Source organism: Marmota marmota, unplaced genomic scaffold (genome assembly GCF_001458135.2).
Source record: "Marmota marmota marmota unplaced genomic scaffold, marMar, whole genome shotgun sequence".
Lineage (NCBI taxonomy): Eukaryota > Metazoa > Chordata > Mammalia > Rodentia > Sciuridae > Marmota > Marmota marmota.
In genome coordinates, this window is record NW_025999895.1 from 254,293 (window position 1) to 275,076 (window position 20,784).

Sequence of the window (20,784 nt, forward strand, 5' to 3'; positions counted from 1 at the left end):
AGCTCTGGCTCCGGGCCCCTTGGCCCACAGCAGCCTCACAGCCTGCACCTCTGCGAGGCACAGCCTCTCAGTGGGCGCCTGGACGGGTCAGTGTGGGAGGTGACTGCACACTCACCCCAGCCTGTGAGGCACCAAGTGCAGTCCTCCCAGTCCCAGCTTCCCCCACCTGCCACCAGCCGTTCTCACCACCGATGGCATCTACAGGGCACTGACACAGCTCAGCAGGCTCTCCACACAGGTGTCCAGAGAACGTCCCCCCCCCCGTGGCAGCCCCGGGAGCCTCTGGAGAGCCTGGGGCTCGCTACGACCCAGCCCACCGGCAGAGGAGTGGGGCGGGGGGGGCAGCATGAGTCGGGAGGGGGGACCAAGCATCTGAGTTCAGAACCCAAGCTCCCCTTGGGCTGCGAGGCCTGAGTAGTGAGGCCCCTCGAGCAGCTGCCGGAGGCCAGGAGGCCCCCAGTGAGGGCCCTGCGGTCCCCGCAGGCCAAGTTCACAGGACCTGGCCGTCCCAGCCCAGTCAGCGTTGGCCGAGTGACACCCACCCGGTGGGCTCAGGGCCGCCCAGGAAGCCAGTGAAGAGGTCCCCTGCTCCCTGCAGCCCCACCTCCCTCCCAGCAGGAGCAGCTGGGGGCCGGGGTGTCAGACAGGAGGCCCCGTGCAGCCTGCTGGGCTGCCAGGGAGAACGTGTCAAAACAGGGACTCACCGAGGCCGCTCTCCTGCAGTTCACGTCTCGATCAAACACGGCGGAGATGACCAGGGCGCTGGGGAGAAGAGGCGACTGATGAGAGCCACCAGCAGGCTGCGCGGCCCCCACTCCACGCCCCCCCCCACTCCACGGCTCCCACCGGGTCTTCACACCGAACCTCCGCGAGGGCAGTGCCGCAGGTCTGGCACCGGCCACCTGGCCTTCCTCTGCTGGCCCCTTGTCCCCTCACAACCCAGCTGTGGTCTCAGGGGCCCCATTCTCCATGTTGCCTGGTTGTGCGTGGCCCCCTCCCAGGCCTTGTGACAGCTGTGCGGCTACCCTCTGGCTTCCACATCTGGGACGCCTCCCTCAGGTGTCTGGGGCAGGTCAGGGCCTGAAGTGGGCAGCAAAGTGGGCCTGGCAGCAGCGAGAACCAGCTGTTCTGACCTCAGCAGCACCTTGCTAGAGGGAGCCATAGGCCAGAAGCGAGCAACCAGGCAACATGGAGAATGGGGACACAGGGCCACCCAGAGCACCCCCTGGGGCTAGAACAGAAAAGAATCAGGAGGGAGCCGGTCTCCTGCAAAGGGGACAGAGCCCAGCCAGGAGGGACTGCGACAAGACAACAGAGCGGCCCCACGGTGCACAGGTAGGGTCCAACAAAGGAGGCGAGGACAGCTTTCCCACAGAGGGCCTGCACCCCGTGATCGTCAGAGAAGAGGCTGCCAGGGTAGGACCCCCGAGGACCCCAGCGCTGCGCCAGGACCTGAGGGGCGCCCCTGGGCCCAGGACTGCCAACACTGGGGTGGGTCTTTGGGAGGCGGGCCAATGGTGGGAGCGGCCCTGGAAGGACCTGCCACCTCCTCCCACTGCCACCAGACGAAGCAGCGGAGAGAGGGCCAGGGCCAGGGTGGGCTCCGCCTGGCACCTCACGGCCCGTCCCTGGAGAAGGCTCACCTCGGGCAGGCTGTCACAGGGATGGAGCCGACGAGCATGCCCAGGGCAGGACAGCAGGCAGGAGTGTCCCGGGACCCCCACCGGCACCGCTTGTGAAGGAAGGACCACCCCCTTCCAGCAGACACCGCAGACCCATGGTGGCAGGTGCTTGAGGCCCTCGGCCCGAGGTGCCTGCCGCCCGCCCCAGCCACCCCACACACGGGTCATGGGGACAGAAAGCAGGCAGCAGGGGAGGGCAGCACGGCCAGGAAGCAGGGGTCTGCTTGGGGTGGTGGAATGTTCTGGAACTGGGCCGTGGCCGATGGTGGCACAGCTCTGCACACTGAAAGCTACTCGGCAGGACCTCTAACAGGAGTTTCCTGGCCCATGTCCCGCACTGATGAAAGTGACCCAAGGGCGAGGAAAGATGGCAGTCTCAGAGCTAAGGGGCAGAGGAGCCAGAGGCACACGTGCAGAGGGCTGCTCAGAGGGGACCTTGGGGAAGGCCTGTGCCCCTGGCACTCCTAGGTCCCCAGGACCCGGGAATCAGGACCTGAAGAGCAGCTGTGGCTCTGAGGACCGGCCTTGGTGCTCAGGATGAGAACTCCATCTACAGTGATCAGCAGCTGGACGTCGGGAGGCGGCTTCCACGTCAACAGGCCTTCTGGCCTGGGGAGCGGCCACTCACTAAATGGAGCTCTCGCTAAACGGAGGGCTGCACCAGCGTGATCCTCTAAAGCCTCGAGGCCACACATCCGCTGCCGGGGACACCACGTGCTGGGGATTTCACTCCAAGCACATTCTCAGGAGCAGGGAGATTTACCACCTCACATCCCAACAGGAGCTCTGCATTTTAAAATCCATAAAATCATGTTTTCTAGGAAAAAAAAAAAAATTGACCAAGAACTTCTGTTCTTCACTAGCAACTGCCACCGAGAAACAGGCTCCGGCCCCACCCTCCAGGCCACACTCCTCACGGCATTCTTGGGCCTCCCTGTCCGACCACTGTACGGAGGAGCGCCTCTGTGAATCATGGGACCTCGGGACCAGTGAGGAGAGGAGGGCAGGGAGACAGGAGCCTCCAAGCGCCGCTCACCCCAGCAGGCCTGCCCAGTCCTTTCCAGGCCAACGGGCATCGGTCATCCTCGGGGGGTGGCCTCAGCTCCTCAGCGGTGCCTCCCTGTGGCCCCAGGGAAGCCTGCACCTGGGAGACTTGCCCACTGTCCTCTGCAGCCCACTTGTGCTGGGCCTGAGGCCCTCCCCAGGCCTGCCATTGCAGGGCAGTCTGTGTCAGGCAGGAGGACCCGCTGCTCGCCTCAGCACCTCGTTTCAGCACGGCCAGCGAGGACTCCCACAGGAGAGGGAGACGTGCCATTCCCCTAGGTAACGGGGAGTCCAGCACTCAGGAGTCAAGAGTCCCCACCACCAGACTGATAAATCAGGGCCTGTTCCCACTTCTTCAGGCTGGAGCTACTTCTTCCTCACTTGTCGGCCTTCCCCCAGGCCACGACAGAACCCACGCGCTCCCTGGTGATACAGCCACAGGTGCAGCCTGCCGGCCACACCCAGCCAGAGGGGGGTGCAGCCGCACGTGGGCTGGCCTCCGGTCAGCGCTGCCAGCCTTTGCCCGGATGGCAGCGCTCTGCCCTCTGAGAGTCGGGCCACTGGCAGGATGAGTGAGAACAAGACGTAGCTTTGAGCGACGCTTGCCATTTCCTGATTTTCCAGGACAATCTTGCCCTCAAGGAAGAGATCCTGCTGAGCCAACCACCAGCCCCTCGCAGCCCACGCTGCCCAGCCGGTTTGCCGTGGTGGAGGCAAGAGTCAGGAGCCGCCCCTGGCACGGGCGCAGTCCTGCGCCTGGGCGGGAGCTAACGTCAACAGGAGGCTTGCAAAAGAGTTTCAGGTGAGGAAATCGCTGGGCGGTGACAATCAGAGCAACCTGGCAAGTGTGGCACCCGCTTTCTTTCCTTCTGCAAGCTGCCTCTGATCACTGGTCAGGAGGGATTTCTAGACAGTGCACAGCGATCCTCGGGATTCCCCACTGTGCCTCTTGGGCTCCGCTTTGCCTGGCTAAGAGGGAGCCCCATTCGTCCCACACAGTACCCGTCATCTCTAGCTGACCCTGCTCAGGTGAGGAAAGGGTCCCAAGGCAGTCGACGCGGCCTGAAAACACGAACCCGCCCACCTTCCCAAAACAGGCAACGTGAGCTCACACAGGAAGGCAAGAAGCGGCTAACCCAAGTCTGTGCAGCAGTCGGGGAAAATGAGTCACGGCTCCTGCCAACTCCCTGGAGGACACGCATGGGCAGGGCCCCTCGCACTCAGACCTGGCCCCAACAGGACTTCTGTTCCCTCAGAGGACTGGGTGCTCATCCCACTGTCAATTTCTGCAGGATCCACCAAAGGGTGTGAAAGTAGAGATATGGAGATTCTATCATGTGCCGGAATTAATGGGTTTAAAAGCTGGTAATTAAAACGTGGTCACTAGTGAGGAGGAGCGAGGGGGCCCGGAGGGGCGCACCCCGACCGATACTCGGGCAGGCACAGGCTCCTGGGCAGGGCGGCTGGTGGCAGGCTGCAGCTCACCTGGCACACCCTGACTCACAGCCTCCCCCGCCGGATGCCTGAGTCTCGATAGGCCAGGGCGGGCAAGGCAGCTCCCTCAAACCTGCCGAACCAGCCTGAAACCTGCAGGGCGCACCTCCCAAGAGCGCCGCTGACCCGGCCAGGGCAGGTGCAGGCAAGGGGGTCAGGGCCCTTCCCAGCAGGACCTCCAGGGGCAGCCCGCATTGGCACCGAGGCCAGGGGGGCGGTGGCCAGGACTGCGGCTCCCTAGGCAACAGGCAGGCACCGGCTCATCAGCACTCGTTCAGCTTGGCCTGGAAGTCGGCAAACCAGCCTCCACCACAGAGAACAGGAGGACCCGGGGAGCCACGGACCAGGCTGGACACGCTGCACACCAGCCACTCCCGTCTGGAGATCCAAGTCTTCCCCAGCCTTGTGCCTGGGCCGTCTAGTGTCGGCCCAGCCGAGAAATCAGCCCTGGAAGCCACTTCCAGGCCCCAGTAGCAGCCACACTCCAGGCCACACCTTCCTGAGAGCCCCACACGTCCCCCAGGACACCCCAGCACAGGCTCGATCCGCCACACTCTGTGCAGACCATGCACTGCAGTCACCACAGAACCCAGATCTCAGAGAGCCTGCACGGGGCCAGCTCAGAGGTCAAACCTGCCCCTTCTGAGTAACAGAGGGGCAGCCCTGGAGTCAAAGCTGCCCATTCCCTCTGCAGAGTGGGAACTCCTCACCCGGCTCAGCTCCAGAGCACTGAGGCATCTGGGGCCTGAGAACACAGCCAGGCCAGAGGCCTCAGAACCCAGTGACCCTGAGCTCAGACCACAGCACACAAAGGCTGGGAGACACTACCCAGCCATCTCCCCACACCCACACCCAGGACACCTACCCCATCCAGAGACCACCCCCCCAACCCCAGGACCTGTGCCACCACCAGAAATACCCACACCCCTACCAGGGACACCCACCACCACCTGGCACACCCACATCCCCACCCAGGACACGCACCACCGTCTAGATACTCACTCCGATCCGCGACAGGCACCAGCACCACGGATACCCCTCCGCTGGTACACCTACCACCACCCAGACACCTACACCCACACCCACACCCACACCTGGAATACCCATCACCACCTGGGATACCTACACTCCCACCAGGATACCTACCTGGGCACCTACCCAGGACACCCACACCCCTGTCCGGGACCCACCACCACCCAGGACACCTGCCATACCCAGGACCCACCCCCACCTAGGACACCTGTAGGGGTGCTGGCCCTCCTGGCACCACACCAGCCCCTCCCTGTCAGTGCACATATCAGCCCAGGAAATGAGGGCCAGACGGAGCCTGGGCTCAGAGGAGCCCACGCTCTGGAGTGCTCCCGCCGTCCTGCAGCTCCAGGCACCCGGGGGGTGTGGGCTCCAGGCACTACGCCCCCAGGCTGCGGGGCCTCCCTGCCCGGTGCCACCGCACGCCTCAGCAGCACACCCAGGCCCGGCAGCCACCTGGGCCTGCTGAGCTGAACTCCAGTACTTGGGGCAGCTGCGGCTTTCTGGTCTTCTAAAACCACCTCCCTGCTCACCAACGGGCACCGTCCGTGCAGCACCGTCCATGTGGCATCCCGGGGCCCACCACACCCACGCAGCAGGCTTTACCTGGCAATGGAGGTCACGAAGGGCCTCAGCTCCTGCGGCTCGTAGGCTCGCGCGAAGGCCCAGCACACGTAGCAGGCAGCGTCCCTGACATTGGCACCCACGCTGCAGGCGCCCCGCTTCTCCTCGTAGGTCAGCGCCTTCAGGATCACGGCGACAACTGGGCAGGAGACAGACAGTCAGCACGGCCACGTGGGAAGAGGACAGTGCGCGGCCTGCCGCAGCGACGGCCTGGACAGGACGGGGCTGCAGGGGAGCACAGACCCACAGCCCGTGCTGGAAAGGCCCAGGCCTCAGGAGACAGCCCCTCCCGGGCCTCCAAGAGCAGGGGGTCGGGAGGCGGGCAGGCAGTCTCGCCCGGCCAAGGGGCCCGCCGTCACACACGCAGCTGCACAAGTACCCCTGGGAGGATCCAGGGCACCGGGGGCACTGCATGCCGCGTTGAGAACTTTACCTACCTGCCTCTTCCGTACGAGGCTCATGTATTTCAGCACTTGGAAAGGGTATGTGAGAGACGCGTACGTTAATTAAAATACGTTTATTTAAACGTTTAACACTCTTACTTTATAATTAAACCAGCTGTCAATTTTTTAAAACCTTCTGAGAGTAACATTAGGGAAATGCAACAACAAAAAAGAACCTCAAAAAAACTCTGGTAATTCAAAGAATATCAATTTTTTTCCAAAGTCATGTCACATGAGATTTTCTGAAAGACCATGCTAAAAGTCCCATTGACCCCAAAATGGACAACCACGCTGCCACAAAGAGTGACAAACAGCTCGCTCGTTGTTTGGGAAACTAAAAAACCAGAAGCACATGACCACCATGCCAGAGGGGGAGGAGCCAGTCACGGCCCTGCATGACAGGTGTGCAGGGCCACCGAGACGGCCACACCCTCGACGGGACACCCAGCAAGTGCACGCGCTCTGGCAGGATGCGGCCCAGCAGCCTCCACAGCCGCATCTCCATGACATGGCAGGAGGGAAGCCAGCAGCTTCCAGACCACCTGGCACCCACAGGCAGCCCTCTCTGGGGCAGATGGCCCTGGTCCCCACATGTGAGCTGGCCTGAGGTCCAGGGCAAGGCAGGGCAGGAGGCCACGACAGGGGCCCGGGCACACCGCTCGAGCCACCTGCAGCAGCACCTTACCACGGCCCGCCACGGCACGGACGCATCCAGGACGGCACCCGGAGGCAGGTCACGCAGCAAGCCGCAGGGTGACCATCAGAGTCCCCTCTGCCTTTCTGCTCCTAAGAATTTTTTATTCTACTTAAATCACAATACAAGACGAACGTGATTTCATATTTTTTGTGCACATTTCTATACCAATAAAATAGTGAGATTCATAAACTCACCTAAAACTACATAAAATCAGTTTATTTCAAAATAAATTCACTTTGGTTATATCTGCTTCCACCAGGCGTGAGAGCCCCAGAGCAAGCCTGCCACAGGACAGGCAGTGGGCAGGGCCTACAGGCTACAGGAGGCCCCTCACCACAACGTCAAGGTCACCCCTCCACAGACTCGCTTCTTCAACGAACGGCAGCAAGACACCCACATGGGGCGGGTCAAGGCCCCCTCACCTGAGATGGAGCCCCCAGGGGCTGCTCTTGCCAGTGGCCACACCATCCTCTCAAGCCTCGTGCAGGGCTGGGCAGTCACCCAGGCCAGCCACTCTGGGCTGCTCCACATCCCCTCCCAGAGCCTGCCCACCGACAGCAGCCACTCCCGCTCCACTCGTCCTGCTCTGCCAAACCCAACCGCTCTAGAAGGGGCCATGGGGCCACACAGGCTGCCCCTCCCATCTCCCTCTTGAGGGCACTCGACCCCCACCGGCTGCCCACCAGCCTTGCAGCCCCACCATCAGCCACAGCCTCCAGGCCCCATGGACCTCCACCCTAGGAGGCAGCACCAGGCAGACGCACCGAGCAGCCAGTGGAATGAGCTCTAGTCCTGAGGGCTGCCGTGGCCACCAGGAGCCACACCCGCCTCCCAGGGAGCACAGCCCAGCGAGCGACCACTGCTGCCGTGGCTGGGGAGGCGCACCACTCCAACCCGACGGGACCAGACCCGGTCCACCTGGAGGACCCAGCCTCTGTACCATGCTGACCCACTTCTGTGCTGCAGGGCAGGCGTCAAGGGAACAAGGACTGTGGAGCCTGATGAGCCGAGGCACTGCGGAGGGCCACCTCGTGGGGTGCAGACCAGGGGCATGGCTCAGGGCCTCAGACGGCCTCGAGTGTCAGCTCGGGCTCCGCAGGACGAAGCTGGGCCCCCAGCAGGCGGAGGGGCAGATCCACACTCACACCCGCACACCTGGGAGCACCATCCGCCCCGGCAGGCGCGGCCCCCTTCCCGGGCTCTCCACCCCAGCTCTGTCCCCAGGTGCAGGGAGTGGTGCCCTCATCTCTGGCTAGTGAGGGGCACTGAGGAAGGTCCACCTCCGCCAGCCACATCAGGTGACAGCCGCTTCTGCGCCCAGTGTGTCCACTGTCAGTGCTACCTAGCAGAACCCCAGCTGGTCTCCTGTACCCCAGTCCAAGGAGTCTGCACAAACCCATGCTGCTGTCCTGCTGAGAAACCCAGGGCCTCAGTAACACCGCAGCCAGCTCCAGGGTCCGATCAGCAGTGCCCTGGGCCTGCCAGCCTCCGCGCAGTGCGGCCCGTGAAGGCGGGTGAAGGCGGAAGCTCTGCCCATGGCTGCTGGAAAGCTAAAGAGTGACAGCAATGAGTAATCCTCAACGGGAAGAAGGGACCCCACTCGGGCTCTGGTGCACCTCAAGGTGGCAGCCGCAGCCCGGCGAAGCAGGGGTCAGGCCTGCATCCCCACTCCTCAATGGGCCCTGCCACCACCTGACCTGGCTGTGTCCAGACTGGGCCATGCAGGGGAGGTGGACATGGCACTCGCAAGGTGGGCTCACAGCTGGCCGGGAAACCTCGGCCCCAAGGTTTTATATGAAGTCCTCGTCACAGAAGTTCAAAAGCACACAACTCCTTCCAGATTCAACAGGTTTAAAATAAGGAAACCATTCGAAAGCTTTGAACAGACCTTCCTCCTGGCTCCAGTTACACACTGCGAATGCCTGTCAACTGTACCACGCACCCCAGGGGCTTCCTTTTGGCAAGGGAGCCCAGCAATGTAATTTAAGCACCCTTCCCTCCAGACAGCATGTCATGTGTTCAATGCCAACTGCCCAAGGAAAAGCAGCCTCCAGGGGAGAGAAGCTTAACCCCTAGATCCCCACATGCCTACATCAGGGTCTGCAGAGCCTGCAGGCTCAGAAGAGCACAAGGCTCCTCCTCAGAGGCGGAAACAGCCTGTCCTCAAGACCACACCACAGTGACATCTTCCGAGCCAACGAGCTGCGCCAATCCTAAAACAAGTCAAGCCCCAGGGCGAGTGTGCTGTGTGGGCTCCCGCGCACAGAGCTCCTGCAAATCCACCTTCAACTGGACAGCGAGGAATGTGCAGAGCCCAGCAGCAGACAGCAGAGGAAATCATGGTAGCATGGACACCCCCCTCACAGCAAGGGAAGTGATTGTGGACAGGGCACTGGGCAGGGGTGCTGGCCATGGTCAACCTTGGGGACTTCACCTCCCAGACCCTGACCCACTTCATCCCACAATGGGGCTGCATGTGGGCCACACTCAGGTCCAGGAGCCCATGCAGAGCCTGAGCCTGGAGAGCACCAGCTTCCCAGAGCAGGTGTGGCCACTGCCACAGAACCTGCCTCTTGTACCAACAGCCATCATACCGTCCTCAAGAATGCAGTCCAACTTGCTCAGAAAAAAATGCCCACACTAGAGTTTGCTGGGGGCAAGAGGAAATGACAGACAGAACGCCTGCCCACAGGCCTCTGGGCCCCCAGGCCCCACTGCAGAACTGCCCCAGAGGCCCCAGCTGCCAGTGGCACGGCACCCGTCACCATGCAGGAGGTGCAAACCTGTGTGCTCTGCCTTCAGAGGGCCAGCAACCCCACCTGGCACCCAGGGCACCTGCCCAGCACACCTGGACTGCCAAGTGTGCTCCCCACAGGCGTCACCTGGCTCTGCCCTCCCCGGGGGCCTCAGACACTGTGGGCATGGTGCAGTCACCCCCAAAGCCCCAAGCACACTCTTGCTCCATGCCAGGTGCTCAGCCCACTGACCAGGAGTTGAGAGACAAGGCCCCTCCCAGCCACATGACCCAAGGACCCCATGAGTACCCCACAGGGTCGGGGCTGCCTCTGCCACGGCCAGACATGGCACCTGTAAGCCTCAGCGAAGGCCTGCCCTAGAGAAGCGCAACACCGGAGGTGAGGTCTAGCCTGAGGACAGGCCCTCAGGGACACCTGCAACTTGCAGAGCGAGCCTGGGTGATGACAAGGAGCAGCCTGTGCGTGCCTCCGCCATGTCCCCCAGGGACAGGGCAGCTCCTGCCACACCACACCCCACTCGCCAGCCACAGCATAAGCCAAGTCGGCACCAGCTCCCAGTGGCTCAGCCAACTCCCAGGAAGTGGTGAGGACACACCAGGGACACACACACACAGGCCTGCTGTCCTGCAGGAGGGCAGTGGAAAACCCGGCAGCCAGGCGCCCTCCAGACCTCCAGCACACTGCCCGCCTCAGCAGTGCGGCTCAGGGGGCCTCTGCACTCAGACCCCCCAACCTCAGAGCTGCTCCTCAAGCAGCGAGACGGGGACTTCCAAAATTGCATTCAAAACAGTAAGAGAAACTATTGTCTCTGCAAAGGCCAGGCGTCTCTAGTCCCAGCGACACGGCAGGCCGAGGGAGGAGGATGGAAGCTCTGGGCCAGCCTGGCCCCTTTGCAAGGCTCTGAGAGAGAAGTTAAAAGGGCGGAATGAGGCTCAGAGCATGCACAAGGGCCTGGCAGGAGCTCGCGATCTACCCCCGAGTGGACAGCAGAGCCCATGCACATGTACACGTGCGCATACCTGCAAGCTTCTGCCCCAGCCCGGCCACGGTCGGTTGCACGCGACGTCATGGGAGGGGCAGAAGGCCTCCTGCACACGTCTCCACAACCTCCTGTGCAGCTACAAGTGTGCAAGGTGCTTAACAACAACATGACCAACAGAAGCTGAAGTGAGGACAGACCCCCATGAGAAGACTGACTGCTCAGCAAGGATGCAGAAAACTGACGACTTGGGCTCAGATGGGCATGCAGCACGTGTGCCCTGGACTGCTGCACTGGGCAGCCCTGCAGAGCACAGACGTGTGGGGAATGGCGTCCTGCAGTCACGACGTGTGTGTCCCTCCAGGGTCCACTGCTGACACTAGGCCCAGCCTGCTGATTTTGAGCAGGGCCATGGGCCCCGTGGTGCACTGTGCTCTCATAGCGTGAGCCACGGGGTCAAAGGCACTCATTTGTGGGCTTCTGGCTCCCCGTCCCCCACCCTTCTACTCTTCACCTGACAGGCTCAGAATCCCCGTAATGACCAAGTCTAAGGGTTCTGAAAAGTGGGTTTGAAAACTTCTGGCAGCAAAACCTGACTGTATGACACCAGGGCTGTTTATACCCCCGACCGAGAGTCCTTCTGCGGACTCAGCATGCGTTCTGAGCAGACAGTCAGCGTCCCCACTGTGGCATGGCCCACACCTACCAAGGTGCTCAGAACACTCGCAGCATGGCCAGAGGCCTCCTGGAATCTGGGCCTCTCACCCCTAGGCCTCTGGCCAGGGGCCATGGGGTCTATACCAGCAAGACCTTTCACACCGTGATGGACTGACCCATGGACAGCAATGCCCACATCCGTGCCAAGCAAATAGCTGCCTCCACAGAGGACCGGCTCAGGACCACCCACACTTTTTCCTTAAAGATGGTCAGGGACAAAAGGCAGTGAAAGGCACCTGATGATGGGGAGCAGAGCCTCATGCTCAAAGTCCTGTCCACAGTGCCAAGGTTTGAGCAGACGAAGAAGGGCACAGGGTTGAGAGCCCAGGAAGGAGGGCACCACCCTCCCCAGAGGGAGCAGTGCCTCTCACATCAACTGAAGATGTACCCACACACCAGCCCTGCCGGCCCTCACCCCGGGGACACCACAAGGGCCTTTCAGCCAGGTGTCACCTCAGAATAAGAGGACATCCCACAGCAGACCTAACACTAACTGACCTGAGGCAGGCCAGGGCGTCACAGGCCCCCGGCTGGCTGCCACCAGGCCCACCTCAGCAGCAGGCCATGGCCCAAACCAAAGAACCCCCAAGACCTGGCTGCCTCTCCTCCACGCACAGTCACAGACAAACGGACCCTGATATCCACGGTGGGCGTACCACAGCCCCACGGGCTCTGTCCCCTGGCGGCTGGCCAAGGTCAGCAAGGCATCCAGGGGAGCAGATCACAAAGCCCTCAAGGAGGAAAAGGATCAAGCCCCGCACAACTGCCCGGAGCACAGGGCACAGGCCCTCCTGGGGTCAGCTCTGCCCACCCGCGCCCTGCGAATGCCCGCGGAGGCCGCTGCCACTTCCACGCGCTCACGGCCAGAGCACCACTGGCCTTGGCCACGTGGCTGCCTCCCACTGAGGGACACGGCCAGCACCCTGGGCTCAGGTTGGTCTGGCTACCTCTCCTCAGCAACCCCAGATGCTCCTCACCAAGTCAACGCCCCCAGGAGACGCGGCCAGCTCCTCCCACCTCTCCGCCATGTCCCGCTGACTCTCAGCTACCCCAAGGCAAGAGCCTGTGGGTTCCTGCCACCAGAGGGGAAGCTCGGTGAGCTAGGCGTGCCCACGGGCAGGAGGCGCCCTCCGGGAGCCTGGGTGCACTCCTCAGCGCGCACAGGCCGCTGGCCCAGAAACACCCCAGCTAATGACAGAGGGCCAAGTGCAACAGCTTGAAAGGAGCAAAGCGTCCAGGAGGATTAAAGGCTCCTCCCGGAAGTGGGGGCCAGCTCTGCCCTGACTCACAGCAGTCAAAGGACAGGGCCAGGTACGTAAAGGACCCTGAGAGGCCAGCACACATGCACAGATGGACCAGGAGCACTGAGAAGGCGCTGGACACCACAAGTCACCAGGGGTCATGTGAGTCGAGGCTGCAACAAGGTGCCCTGTGTCCTACCCCTGCCAGCACCACTGTGGGACGCTGGCAGGCCAGGCGGACCTTGAGAGGCTCTCCAGCAATCCCACACCCCCGAGAGAACAGAGGAGCCCACCAGTCTCAGTGAGCCAAAAGCCCAAGGGCGCAGGCGGAATGGGCCCTCCACAGCGGGAGAGGCCCAGCCTGGGAGCCCTGAGGCTGGGGGACCCCAGCAGCATCCTGCCTGAGAGAGCTGAACCCAAAGTCACCGCTGAAGACCTGACTCTGGGGAAGCTTCTAGAAAGAACTGGACAGTCTCCAGGCTCCCCACAGGTGATGAGAGTGCCCCAGGGCCCAGCAAAGCAGTGGCAGTGTGACCTTGCAGGTGCTGACATCCTGAGCTGCCCCTACAAGGTGGCCTGAGGTGACTGCATGTAGAATTCCACACTGACTCTAAAGAGGAGCAGTGGCCTTCCACGTGCTCTGAGACGGGCCCAAGGCGGACTTCTCCAGGGTGCTGAGCAGGCAGGGCGAGCAGGGGCCTGGCACAGGGCGCAGCGCCTGCTGGGACTGAGGAGGGCCGGGAGGCTGAGGGGCCTGTACGTGCAACGGAGCTGCCCATGGGCTCAGGGAGGAACCAGGCCCAGTAGTGATGCCCAGAGAGACCCAAGGAGCTGGGCCTCCCTGCCACCCGAGGGGACAGTGAGAAGGAAGCTCTGTGATCGCAAAGGGGTTTCTACACACTGCACGTGCTGGTGCCCCCAGAACTTGGGCTGCCCGGTCAATAGGATCCTGAACAGGGCAAGGCCCCAACACCTTGCTGGCTCCGCACAAGATAGGGAGGCACCCTCATCAGACCCTTCAAATAAGTTTGTTAAACTGCACATGAAGTATTTTAATAAAAGATGAAATTAAAAATGAGCCACAATTAAGAAGCCAGCAATGACCAGTCAATTTGGATATGCTGACATACCCATAACCTACACATCACATCACACACGATCTAACACCTTACAGTATAACAGCACACGTACACACGTGTGGATACAGAAAATGCTACTGACATTAAAAATGCAATGTTTGGCGTTGACAAAGGAAAAGACCCAGCAGATACAAGAACCTGGTGAAGATAAAGAATGAGCAGAAGGAACTGCAGAAAATACAAGTTGGAAAGAAGAGAAAGAAAACATGAAGAAAAGGGACCAGAAGTCAGAGTAAGGACCTGCATAGGTCCCACAAGGAGAAAACAGAAACACAGGGATCCCAAAGAATGAGTGATGGAGAACCTTCCAGAAACAAGGACAGCTGTGAGTCAGACACAGAAAACCTAAGCACATAACACAAGGCCAACAGAGAACCTGCATCTGAACTCAGAGTGGGCTGCAAAGCTCCGAGCAGAGCAGGAAAGCCCAGCAAGGAGGGAGGGCGGACGGCACCTGCCCCCAGGCTGTATGAGGAGAGACGGTCAGGGAACTGCGGCGGCGGCTACCAACACACCTGAGTCAAAGGGACTCCAAAAAGCCAGAAGAGGTGAGACTGTCCCAGAGGAGAGCTCTGAGATGCAAAAGGACACCACGGACAAAAGAAATCCTGTATCTGAGGAGAACACACTAAACAAACAGTGTCTTTAAAAATAACCGTGTCTAGTGTTCAGTAAAAAGAACCAGAACTTGACAAACGCAGCCCACCAGGTGAGAGGGGGCACCGCGATCCAGGGTGGGCAGAGGTCACCTCTGACGTCAAGCATTCACACACAGCACAAGGGTCGCCTGGGAGAGACGCTGAGTGTGGTCTCCAACCGGCACACCACCCTTTCCAGCCAGTGGTTTTCAGCTGGACAGTGGGGCCTTGGTGGCTTGTGGGCTAGGACCCCGCAGCTCTGAGGCTGAGGTTCTCTGCTGCCTGCGAACGGGCAGTGGGCATGTACCTCCCCCTACTGCAGGGTAACCATGCCCAGGCTTCACCAGCTACGTGGACCCTCCACAGATGTGCAGATGCACCACGTGCCCTGGATCCACATGCGACGCAGACACTCTGGGAGGTGCACGTCACAAGCACGTGTGTATGTACACCTCTCGCTATTCTGTGGTCGCACTGGCTCGGCAGTGAGAAAGACAGGTATCTTTTTATGTATGTGGTCTTAAGCCATAATTTAGTCACCTGTGTCAGAGTTGCCACCAGCACCACACATTTAATGCTGGGATTGGAGCTGATAAAGCCTAGGACAAATGACCAGTCTATGCACGATGCCAGCCAGGGGAGGTGGCCAACTTCTCCCAGGGCGATGACCTCCTACCCAGCGCAACCTTCTCTTGGAACCGCGAGAAGGCACCTGCCTGCCAGCCAGGCAGGCTGCAAGGCCCTGGCAGAACCCTGTGGTGTGTGCGGTGGAAGGACGCCGCGCGTCACGTGCAGAGGACTCACGGCCACCCTGCGCTGAGCCGTCCCAGCACACAGCACACATTTAGCAGAGCAGCTCCTAATTCTTACCTGCAGAACCTAAAGTGAGTTTGAGAGAACAGAACCATCTAGAAAGACACTATTGAAAAAAAAGATAAAAAGAGTGTAAAGCACAGCAGAAGACGAGGGAAGAGATGGCGAACGACTGCCTGAGACAGAAACAGAAGCCACCACTGCAAAGGACGGACCGGATCACTCCGGAGGTAGCCGAGAGAAAGGGTGGCTGTCCCAGGGAAGGGAAGTGGGGTCGGGGCAGCGGGAGGCCAGGCCAGCCGCGGGGCTGGCTCACCAAGGCCTTCCGATTCCTGCTGTCAGGCTTCTCCACGGTGTTACTTGTAGCAGGCGGGGAAAAAAAGGAAGGCTGGATGCCAACTTGTTTTACGTGTCCCTGTTCAACTTAACTGAGTTCTTAGTGGGCTCCACGCAGGCTGAGATCCAGGTGTAAAAATGCCATCTAGAGCAAACCTGGGCAGCAGAGTCCAGGGCTGCGGCACAATACTGTCCTGCTTGGTGAGGAGGGGGCCAGGCAGTGAGGACTGTGGGATCCTTGAGGCCTCAGCCAAGTTTCCCAGCCCAAGACCGGACTCAGGCTTCCCCTTAGACAAAGGCAGCCAAGCACCCAGGACCAAGGCTGGCCACCAACAGGGAGAGGCTCCCCTCACTCGCCAGAAGGTTCACGAGGATTCCAGAATTCCCCTGCTCAGGAGGGAGGAGCTGCCCACAGGCCACAGTCCCCACTGCTGCGGGCCCTCCTGTCACCCCCACCTCTAGACAGCCAGCTGCACCCTGAGGAGGGCCCTGGTGCGGGTACCTCCAGCCCCCCAGCAGGTGAGCCCTCCCAGAGCTGCAGGGTGCAGGCCTCACTCAGCAGCAGAGGCCAAGGCCACACCCTGGTTCCAGGCAGAGACAGCAGCTGAAGTGAAACACAGCTCTTGTCCGTCAGGGCCAGCGTCCCTCGGGGCCCCAGCATCTGCAAGACACAGGACTTACCCCTGGGCTCCTGCTCCAAGAGATGAGAGAAGGGGAGGTAGGCCTGGCTGGTGGCTTTGAGTCATCCCAGGACAGTGCCTAGGGTCAGGGCCCTCCCTCAATCCAGCCTCAGTCCCAAAACTTGGTAAAAGGGGAAGAAAACCAGGGAAGGAAAAGAGGGACCACAGAAGTCCCAAACCCAAGGAGGGAAGAGGGAGGGAAGGGGTCCCTGGGGAATGGGAGCTGTCACGTGCAGAACCAGCTCAAGCCTGTGCTTCAGGGGTCCTGAGATACACCCAGTACGCAGTACTGGCCGGGGCCACAGAGGACAGGGTGTTCCTGAGTGGGAAGTTCGCTTCCCACACTGCAGGAGGCAGAGGTGAGCAGAACCAACCTTCCTCTGGATGCAGTGCCCCAGAAGGAGAGAAAAGAAGTGAAAAACACCTCGGGGACTCACTTGAAGGTCCAAAGCCTAAGTGACTCCTTCCTTCTTCCAAGAAGTTCCATCCAGGAGGCAGGTGTGGAAAGTGGCTCATCAGACCTGGAGGAGGCCCATGGACCCTCACACAGAAGGACGATACTGCCGAGGGGCATTCAGGGCTCTCGCCCCAGCACAGCGAGCAAACTGCAAGGCCACCACACTGTGCCCAGTCTGGGCCACCTCCAGAGCACAGCTCAGCCCTGGAAACCAGGCTCATGTGGCACAACTGACTGGACAACCGACGTCCCGCACTCCAAGGCACCTACACCTGGACCATGCTCAGTGATGGTCAGCTGCTATGCTACCCACTCCCTACCCTAAGATGTGACCACCTTGGTCAGAGACCTCACAGCAAGACGCAGAGAGTCAAGCGCACACACAGCGGGCTGGCCCTCAGGAAAAACAGCAGAACAGGACTTTTTCCCCAAGGCACAAGCTTCAGGGTCAGAGAGGACAGGAGAGGTAGCAACAAGGTTTAGGAGGCTGGGCACACATAGGTCCCAATACCCCCAGGCCACGTGAGTCCAAGGCCCGCGACACGGCAAGCTCAGGCCTCCTGAACACCCACCCCGACACGAGACAGATGGACCCCTGGACATGGTCACGGAGGGAGGGCCTGGAGCAGCAGACAGAGCACACTGAACAAGAAAAAGCTCACAGGGATGGGAACTGCACAGGCTCGGCACCCACCCACTCCTGCTGAAAAACTTAGGAATCAAAAAGGAGCACCCAGGGGCTGGGGCGTGGCTCAGCGGTAGAGCGTTCACCTAGACACGCGAGACGCTGGGTTCCATCCTCAGCACCTCATAAAAATACATGGATAAAACAAAGGTATTGTGTCCAAATGCAACTAAAAGAATTAAAAAAAAAAAAAAAAAAAAAAAAAAGCAGCAGCAGCAGCAGACTCCAGCACAGAGCTCACCAAGGGAAGGTCCAAGGGTGCCAGGCAGGGGCACAGGCACAGACCCCGCGCCCCCCGCCTCCTCGCAGGTCTGGCCAGCACACAGCCTGTAGCCTCAGGCAGAGGACCTTTCTGCCTGGCTCTCTGGAGGTTGCCCACCCTCCCAGAGTCCTCCCAAGGAGGCCATGCTGGAACACTGCTGGGCCCTCCAGGGCAGCTGGGTCCTCAGTCCCACCCTGTGACCTTAGCCAGTGCCCAGCTGTCCAGCAGGGCCCTGCCCAAGCCCCAGACCACAAGAGCAGGAGACATCAGGAAGCAGTGCGTGTCTCAAGCCACTGAACTCCAGGGCCTGCCCACGCCAGGAGACAAGAGGACAGCAGGGAGCTGCTCTCTCATGGCAGGACTGTGGACTGCTGTGACTGAATTCTAGGGCCAGGCAACTGCAGGAAGTGTCCAAGAACTGGATACGGAGATAAGCAAGTGGGAGCACAAGTCTCACATCGGGGAGAGCAGTGACAGTGTGCCCTCGGGTGTCTCAGTGCCTGTGGTGCCCCAGCCTCTGCCAGCGGCCAGGCGTGACCAGGGCCAACAGCACCCACGGCCTCCTTTCCTGTCCCCGAGTCAACACCACACGCCAGACCTCAGGAACCAACCGGCTCCCCAGTCGCACGTCTGCCTCACTGGTGAGGGGACAGAGGGAGTGCAGCGCGGCTCCCACGAAGGCTCCCGGTGCAGGGTGCCGTCCCGGGCAGGCTCCAGCAGGTCCCCACAGCCAGCGGGAAGGGAGCTCCTTCCCAGCTGCCCAGCTCTAGGGGAGCCACCACCAAGCCCTTGGGGACAGAGCCAAGGAAGGCCAAAGGCCTCGTAGCCAGGCAGCCACCTTTCGGGAGAGCCCAAGTGTTCTGCTGCCGCACACACATGCCCAGTTCTGAAGGGAGTCACGCGCGGTGTCTGCCGTACCCTCAAAGTCTATCGCAGAGCAGCCGCCCTCTCCCAGTGACCTGCGTCCTGGCCCACAACACGCCAACCCTAACCCCCTGCCCCGCTGGCATCCAGACAGCACCGCGCTGGCCCTTAAGGGCCAAGCAGGGGTGCCCCAGGGGGCTGGGGGGTGGCACCTGGCTGGTCGGGACCATGCCCAGTGAGGCTGTGGGGAGCTCAGTCGGAGCAAACCCACGAATCCTAGCTGCGGGCGGAGGAATATCAGGTGCATCTCTACGCCCTGAGGGCTAGACTCCTACACTTAAATCCCTCCCACTTGAACAGCCGGCTCCAGTTTCACCGAGCCAGCGTGAGAACAGAACCTGCTCCTCAGCTCAGCGGAGACACATCCCCAGGCCACCGCAGGTCCCTCCGCAGGCAGCAGGTCCGCAGCAGGTACGTGCATCTCTCTCCTCTCAGAACTACCCCCTGCGTCTTTCACCTGGCTGAGGAGCTGCTGGCGGTCGGCTCTGCCTCCCTCCCAGCCGGGATTACTCAGAACCCAGCAGGTGCACAGCGGGAAGCAGGCAGGGCTGAGGCTCTGCTGGGGCTGGCACTTCACCTAGAGTGTGGCCAGGGCCGCCCGCTGGGAACCCAGCGCTCCCTCCTTCTGCCGCGGAACTGGGGATGGGAACCAAGTGTGAGCTGTTGACCATGCCTTACAATGAACTCTGGTTTCTACCTGAAAAAGGCAAGAAACGTGTGTGTGGGCATAAAGGTTGACTAGTCGCTGGTCTTAGTTTTAGTTTATTTTTTTAAAAAACTTTTTCTCGGGCCAGGTATACTGGGGATTAAACCCATGGGTGCTTACCCACTGAGCCACATCCCCAGCCCTTTTTGAGACAGGGTCTTGCTAAGTTGCCCAGGCTGGCTTCAGCCTCCTGAGCAGATTTCTTACAACTTTTCAATTTTAAAATAAGTTCTGTTTTGACACAACCTTTCAAAAACAAAACTTAGCCAAGGAGATATGTTTTTGTTTGCTTGTTAAGGTCTCTCTCTCTCTCTCTCTCTCTCTCTCTCTCTCACACACACACACACACACACACACACACACACAAGCTGTTTTTCCTTCTATGAAATTTGTCATGAATCTATATGAAAACAATCACTAACCAAAAAAAGGAAACAAAATTATTGACCAAATCTCTGGCCAAGTCTGAGCAAAGTCAGACGTGGCTTCTGCAGGTCTGTCTGCGAGGCTAGCCCAGCACCTGCCTCCTGTAGCGAAGACCCTACAGAATCCTAGTGGGGTGGCCGAGGATGGCCGAGGAGAGCCGAGCTCGGGGCAACCTGCGTGGGCACTGTGCTGGCACCAGCCCCTGGCTGCTCTGCCCCTTTCTTCCAGAGACCCCAGAGACTGCCCTCTCCCTGGGTGATGGCTGTCCTAAAGGCCCTTCATTTCAGGGCACAGAAAGTCTGGGAGGGAGTGGTGGCCAGTCGCTGCAAAAGTGCCACTGGACTCACAGATCCCGTTCTTGCGACACCCGGTGGGTAGCCGACACTGGCGTGTCCTGGAGTGGCGCAATCCTGCCACATCACAGCACTGTGATTACAGCGTGCCCTTCAGGACGGTGCACCTGTGGGGCTCTGTGCCAGGCAGCCGGACACCAGCAGGAGGAGCCTCACGGCCCTGCTCGGCACGCAGGCCAACAGCAGGTCAGGCAGAGCTGCCCAGCCTGCCCAGGGCTGCCCCACAAAGCCAGGCTGTAATTACCCGTGTGTCCTACAAAGTCCTTAAAAGCGCTCCTGGTCTGCTGCCCACGTTCAGACTCCTCAGAACCTCTGTGAACAAGCCAGCCGCTTGCCACGGCCTAGGACCAGCGCCACCCTAAATGTCCACACTCAGGAGCCTGCCCAAGTCAAGTACTTTAAAGGCAAGACCAGCCTTCTGTGGCAGAGCCGAGAGCTGGACACCGGGACATTTAGTGCTGAGGTCACAGGTGGCCTCTGTGTGATCAGCAGGACCCTCAGTGCAAGCACTTGTTGCACCTCAAGTGTGTTTTCAAGTAACTGTGCCCACTGTCCTCAGTGTGGACACCGTCTGCACTATGGCCAAAGTAATCTGGAAAGGGAGGTACTGGGGCAGGCAGAAGAGGGAGGGCACCCAGGCCAGGAGGCTGCGAGATGCC

The 20,784-nt window shown here is 60.6% G+C and overlaps 2 protein-coding genes across 4 annotated transcripts in view; one reads left to right on the forward strand and one right to left on the reverse strand.

Annotated features, from left to right (window-relative positions):
• Positions 1-20,784, reverse strand: part of Tbcd (tubulin folding cofactor D) — a 103,064-nt gene that overhangs the window by 36,825 nt on the left and 45,455 nt on the right. For both annotated transcript variants that reach the window (XM_015503999.2, XM_048796793.1), the window contains exons 14-15: positions 5,856-6,012; positions 705-762 (exon numbers count right to left, since the gene is read on the reverse strand). In XM_015503999.2, coding sequence (XP_015359485.2) covers positions 705-762; positions 5,856-6,012 — 215 coding nt within the window. The remainder of the gene's footprint in view (positions 1-704; positions 763-5,855; positions 6,013-20,784) is intronic.
• The window catches only part of Znf750 (zinc finger protein 750), a 7,814-nt gene continuing 5,974 nt past the window's right edge, over positions 18,945-20,784 (forward strand). The window contains exon 1 of one of the 2 annotated variants that reach the window (XM_048796797.1): positions 18,945-19,040. The gene's annotated coding sequence lies outside the window, so the exon portion shown is untranslated. Of the gene's footprint in view, positions 19,052-20,784 lie in introns of both variants that reach the window. The other variant, XM_015504000.2, reaches the window with a different exon arrangement.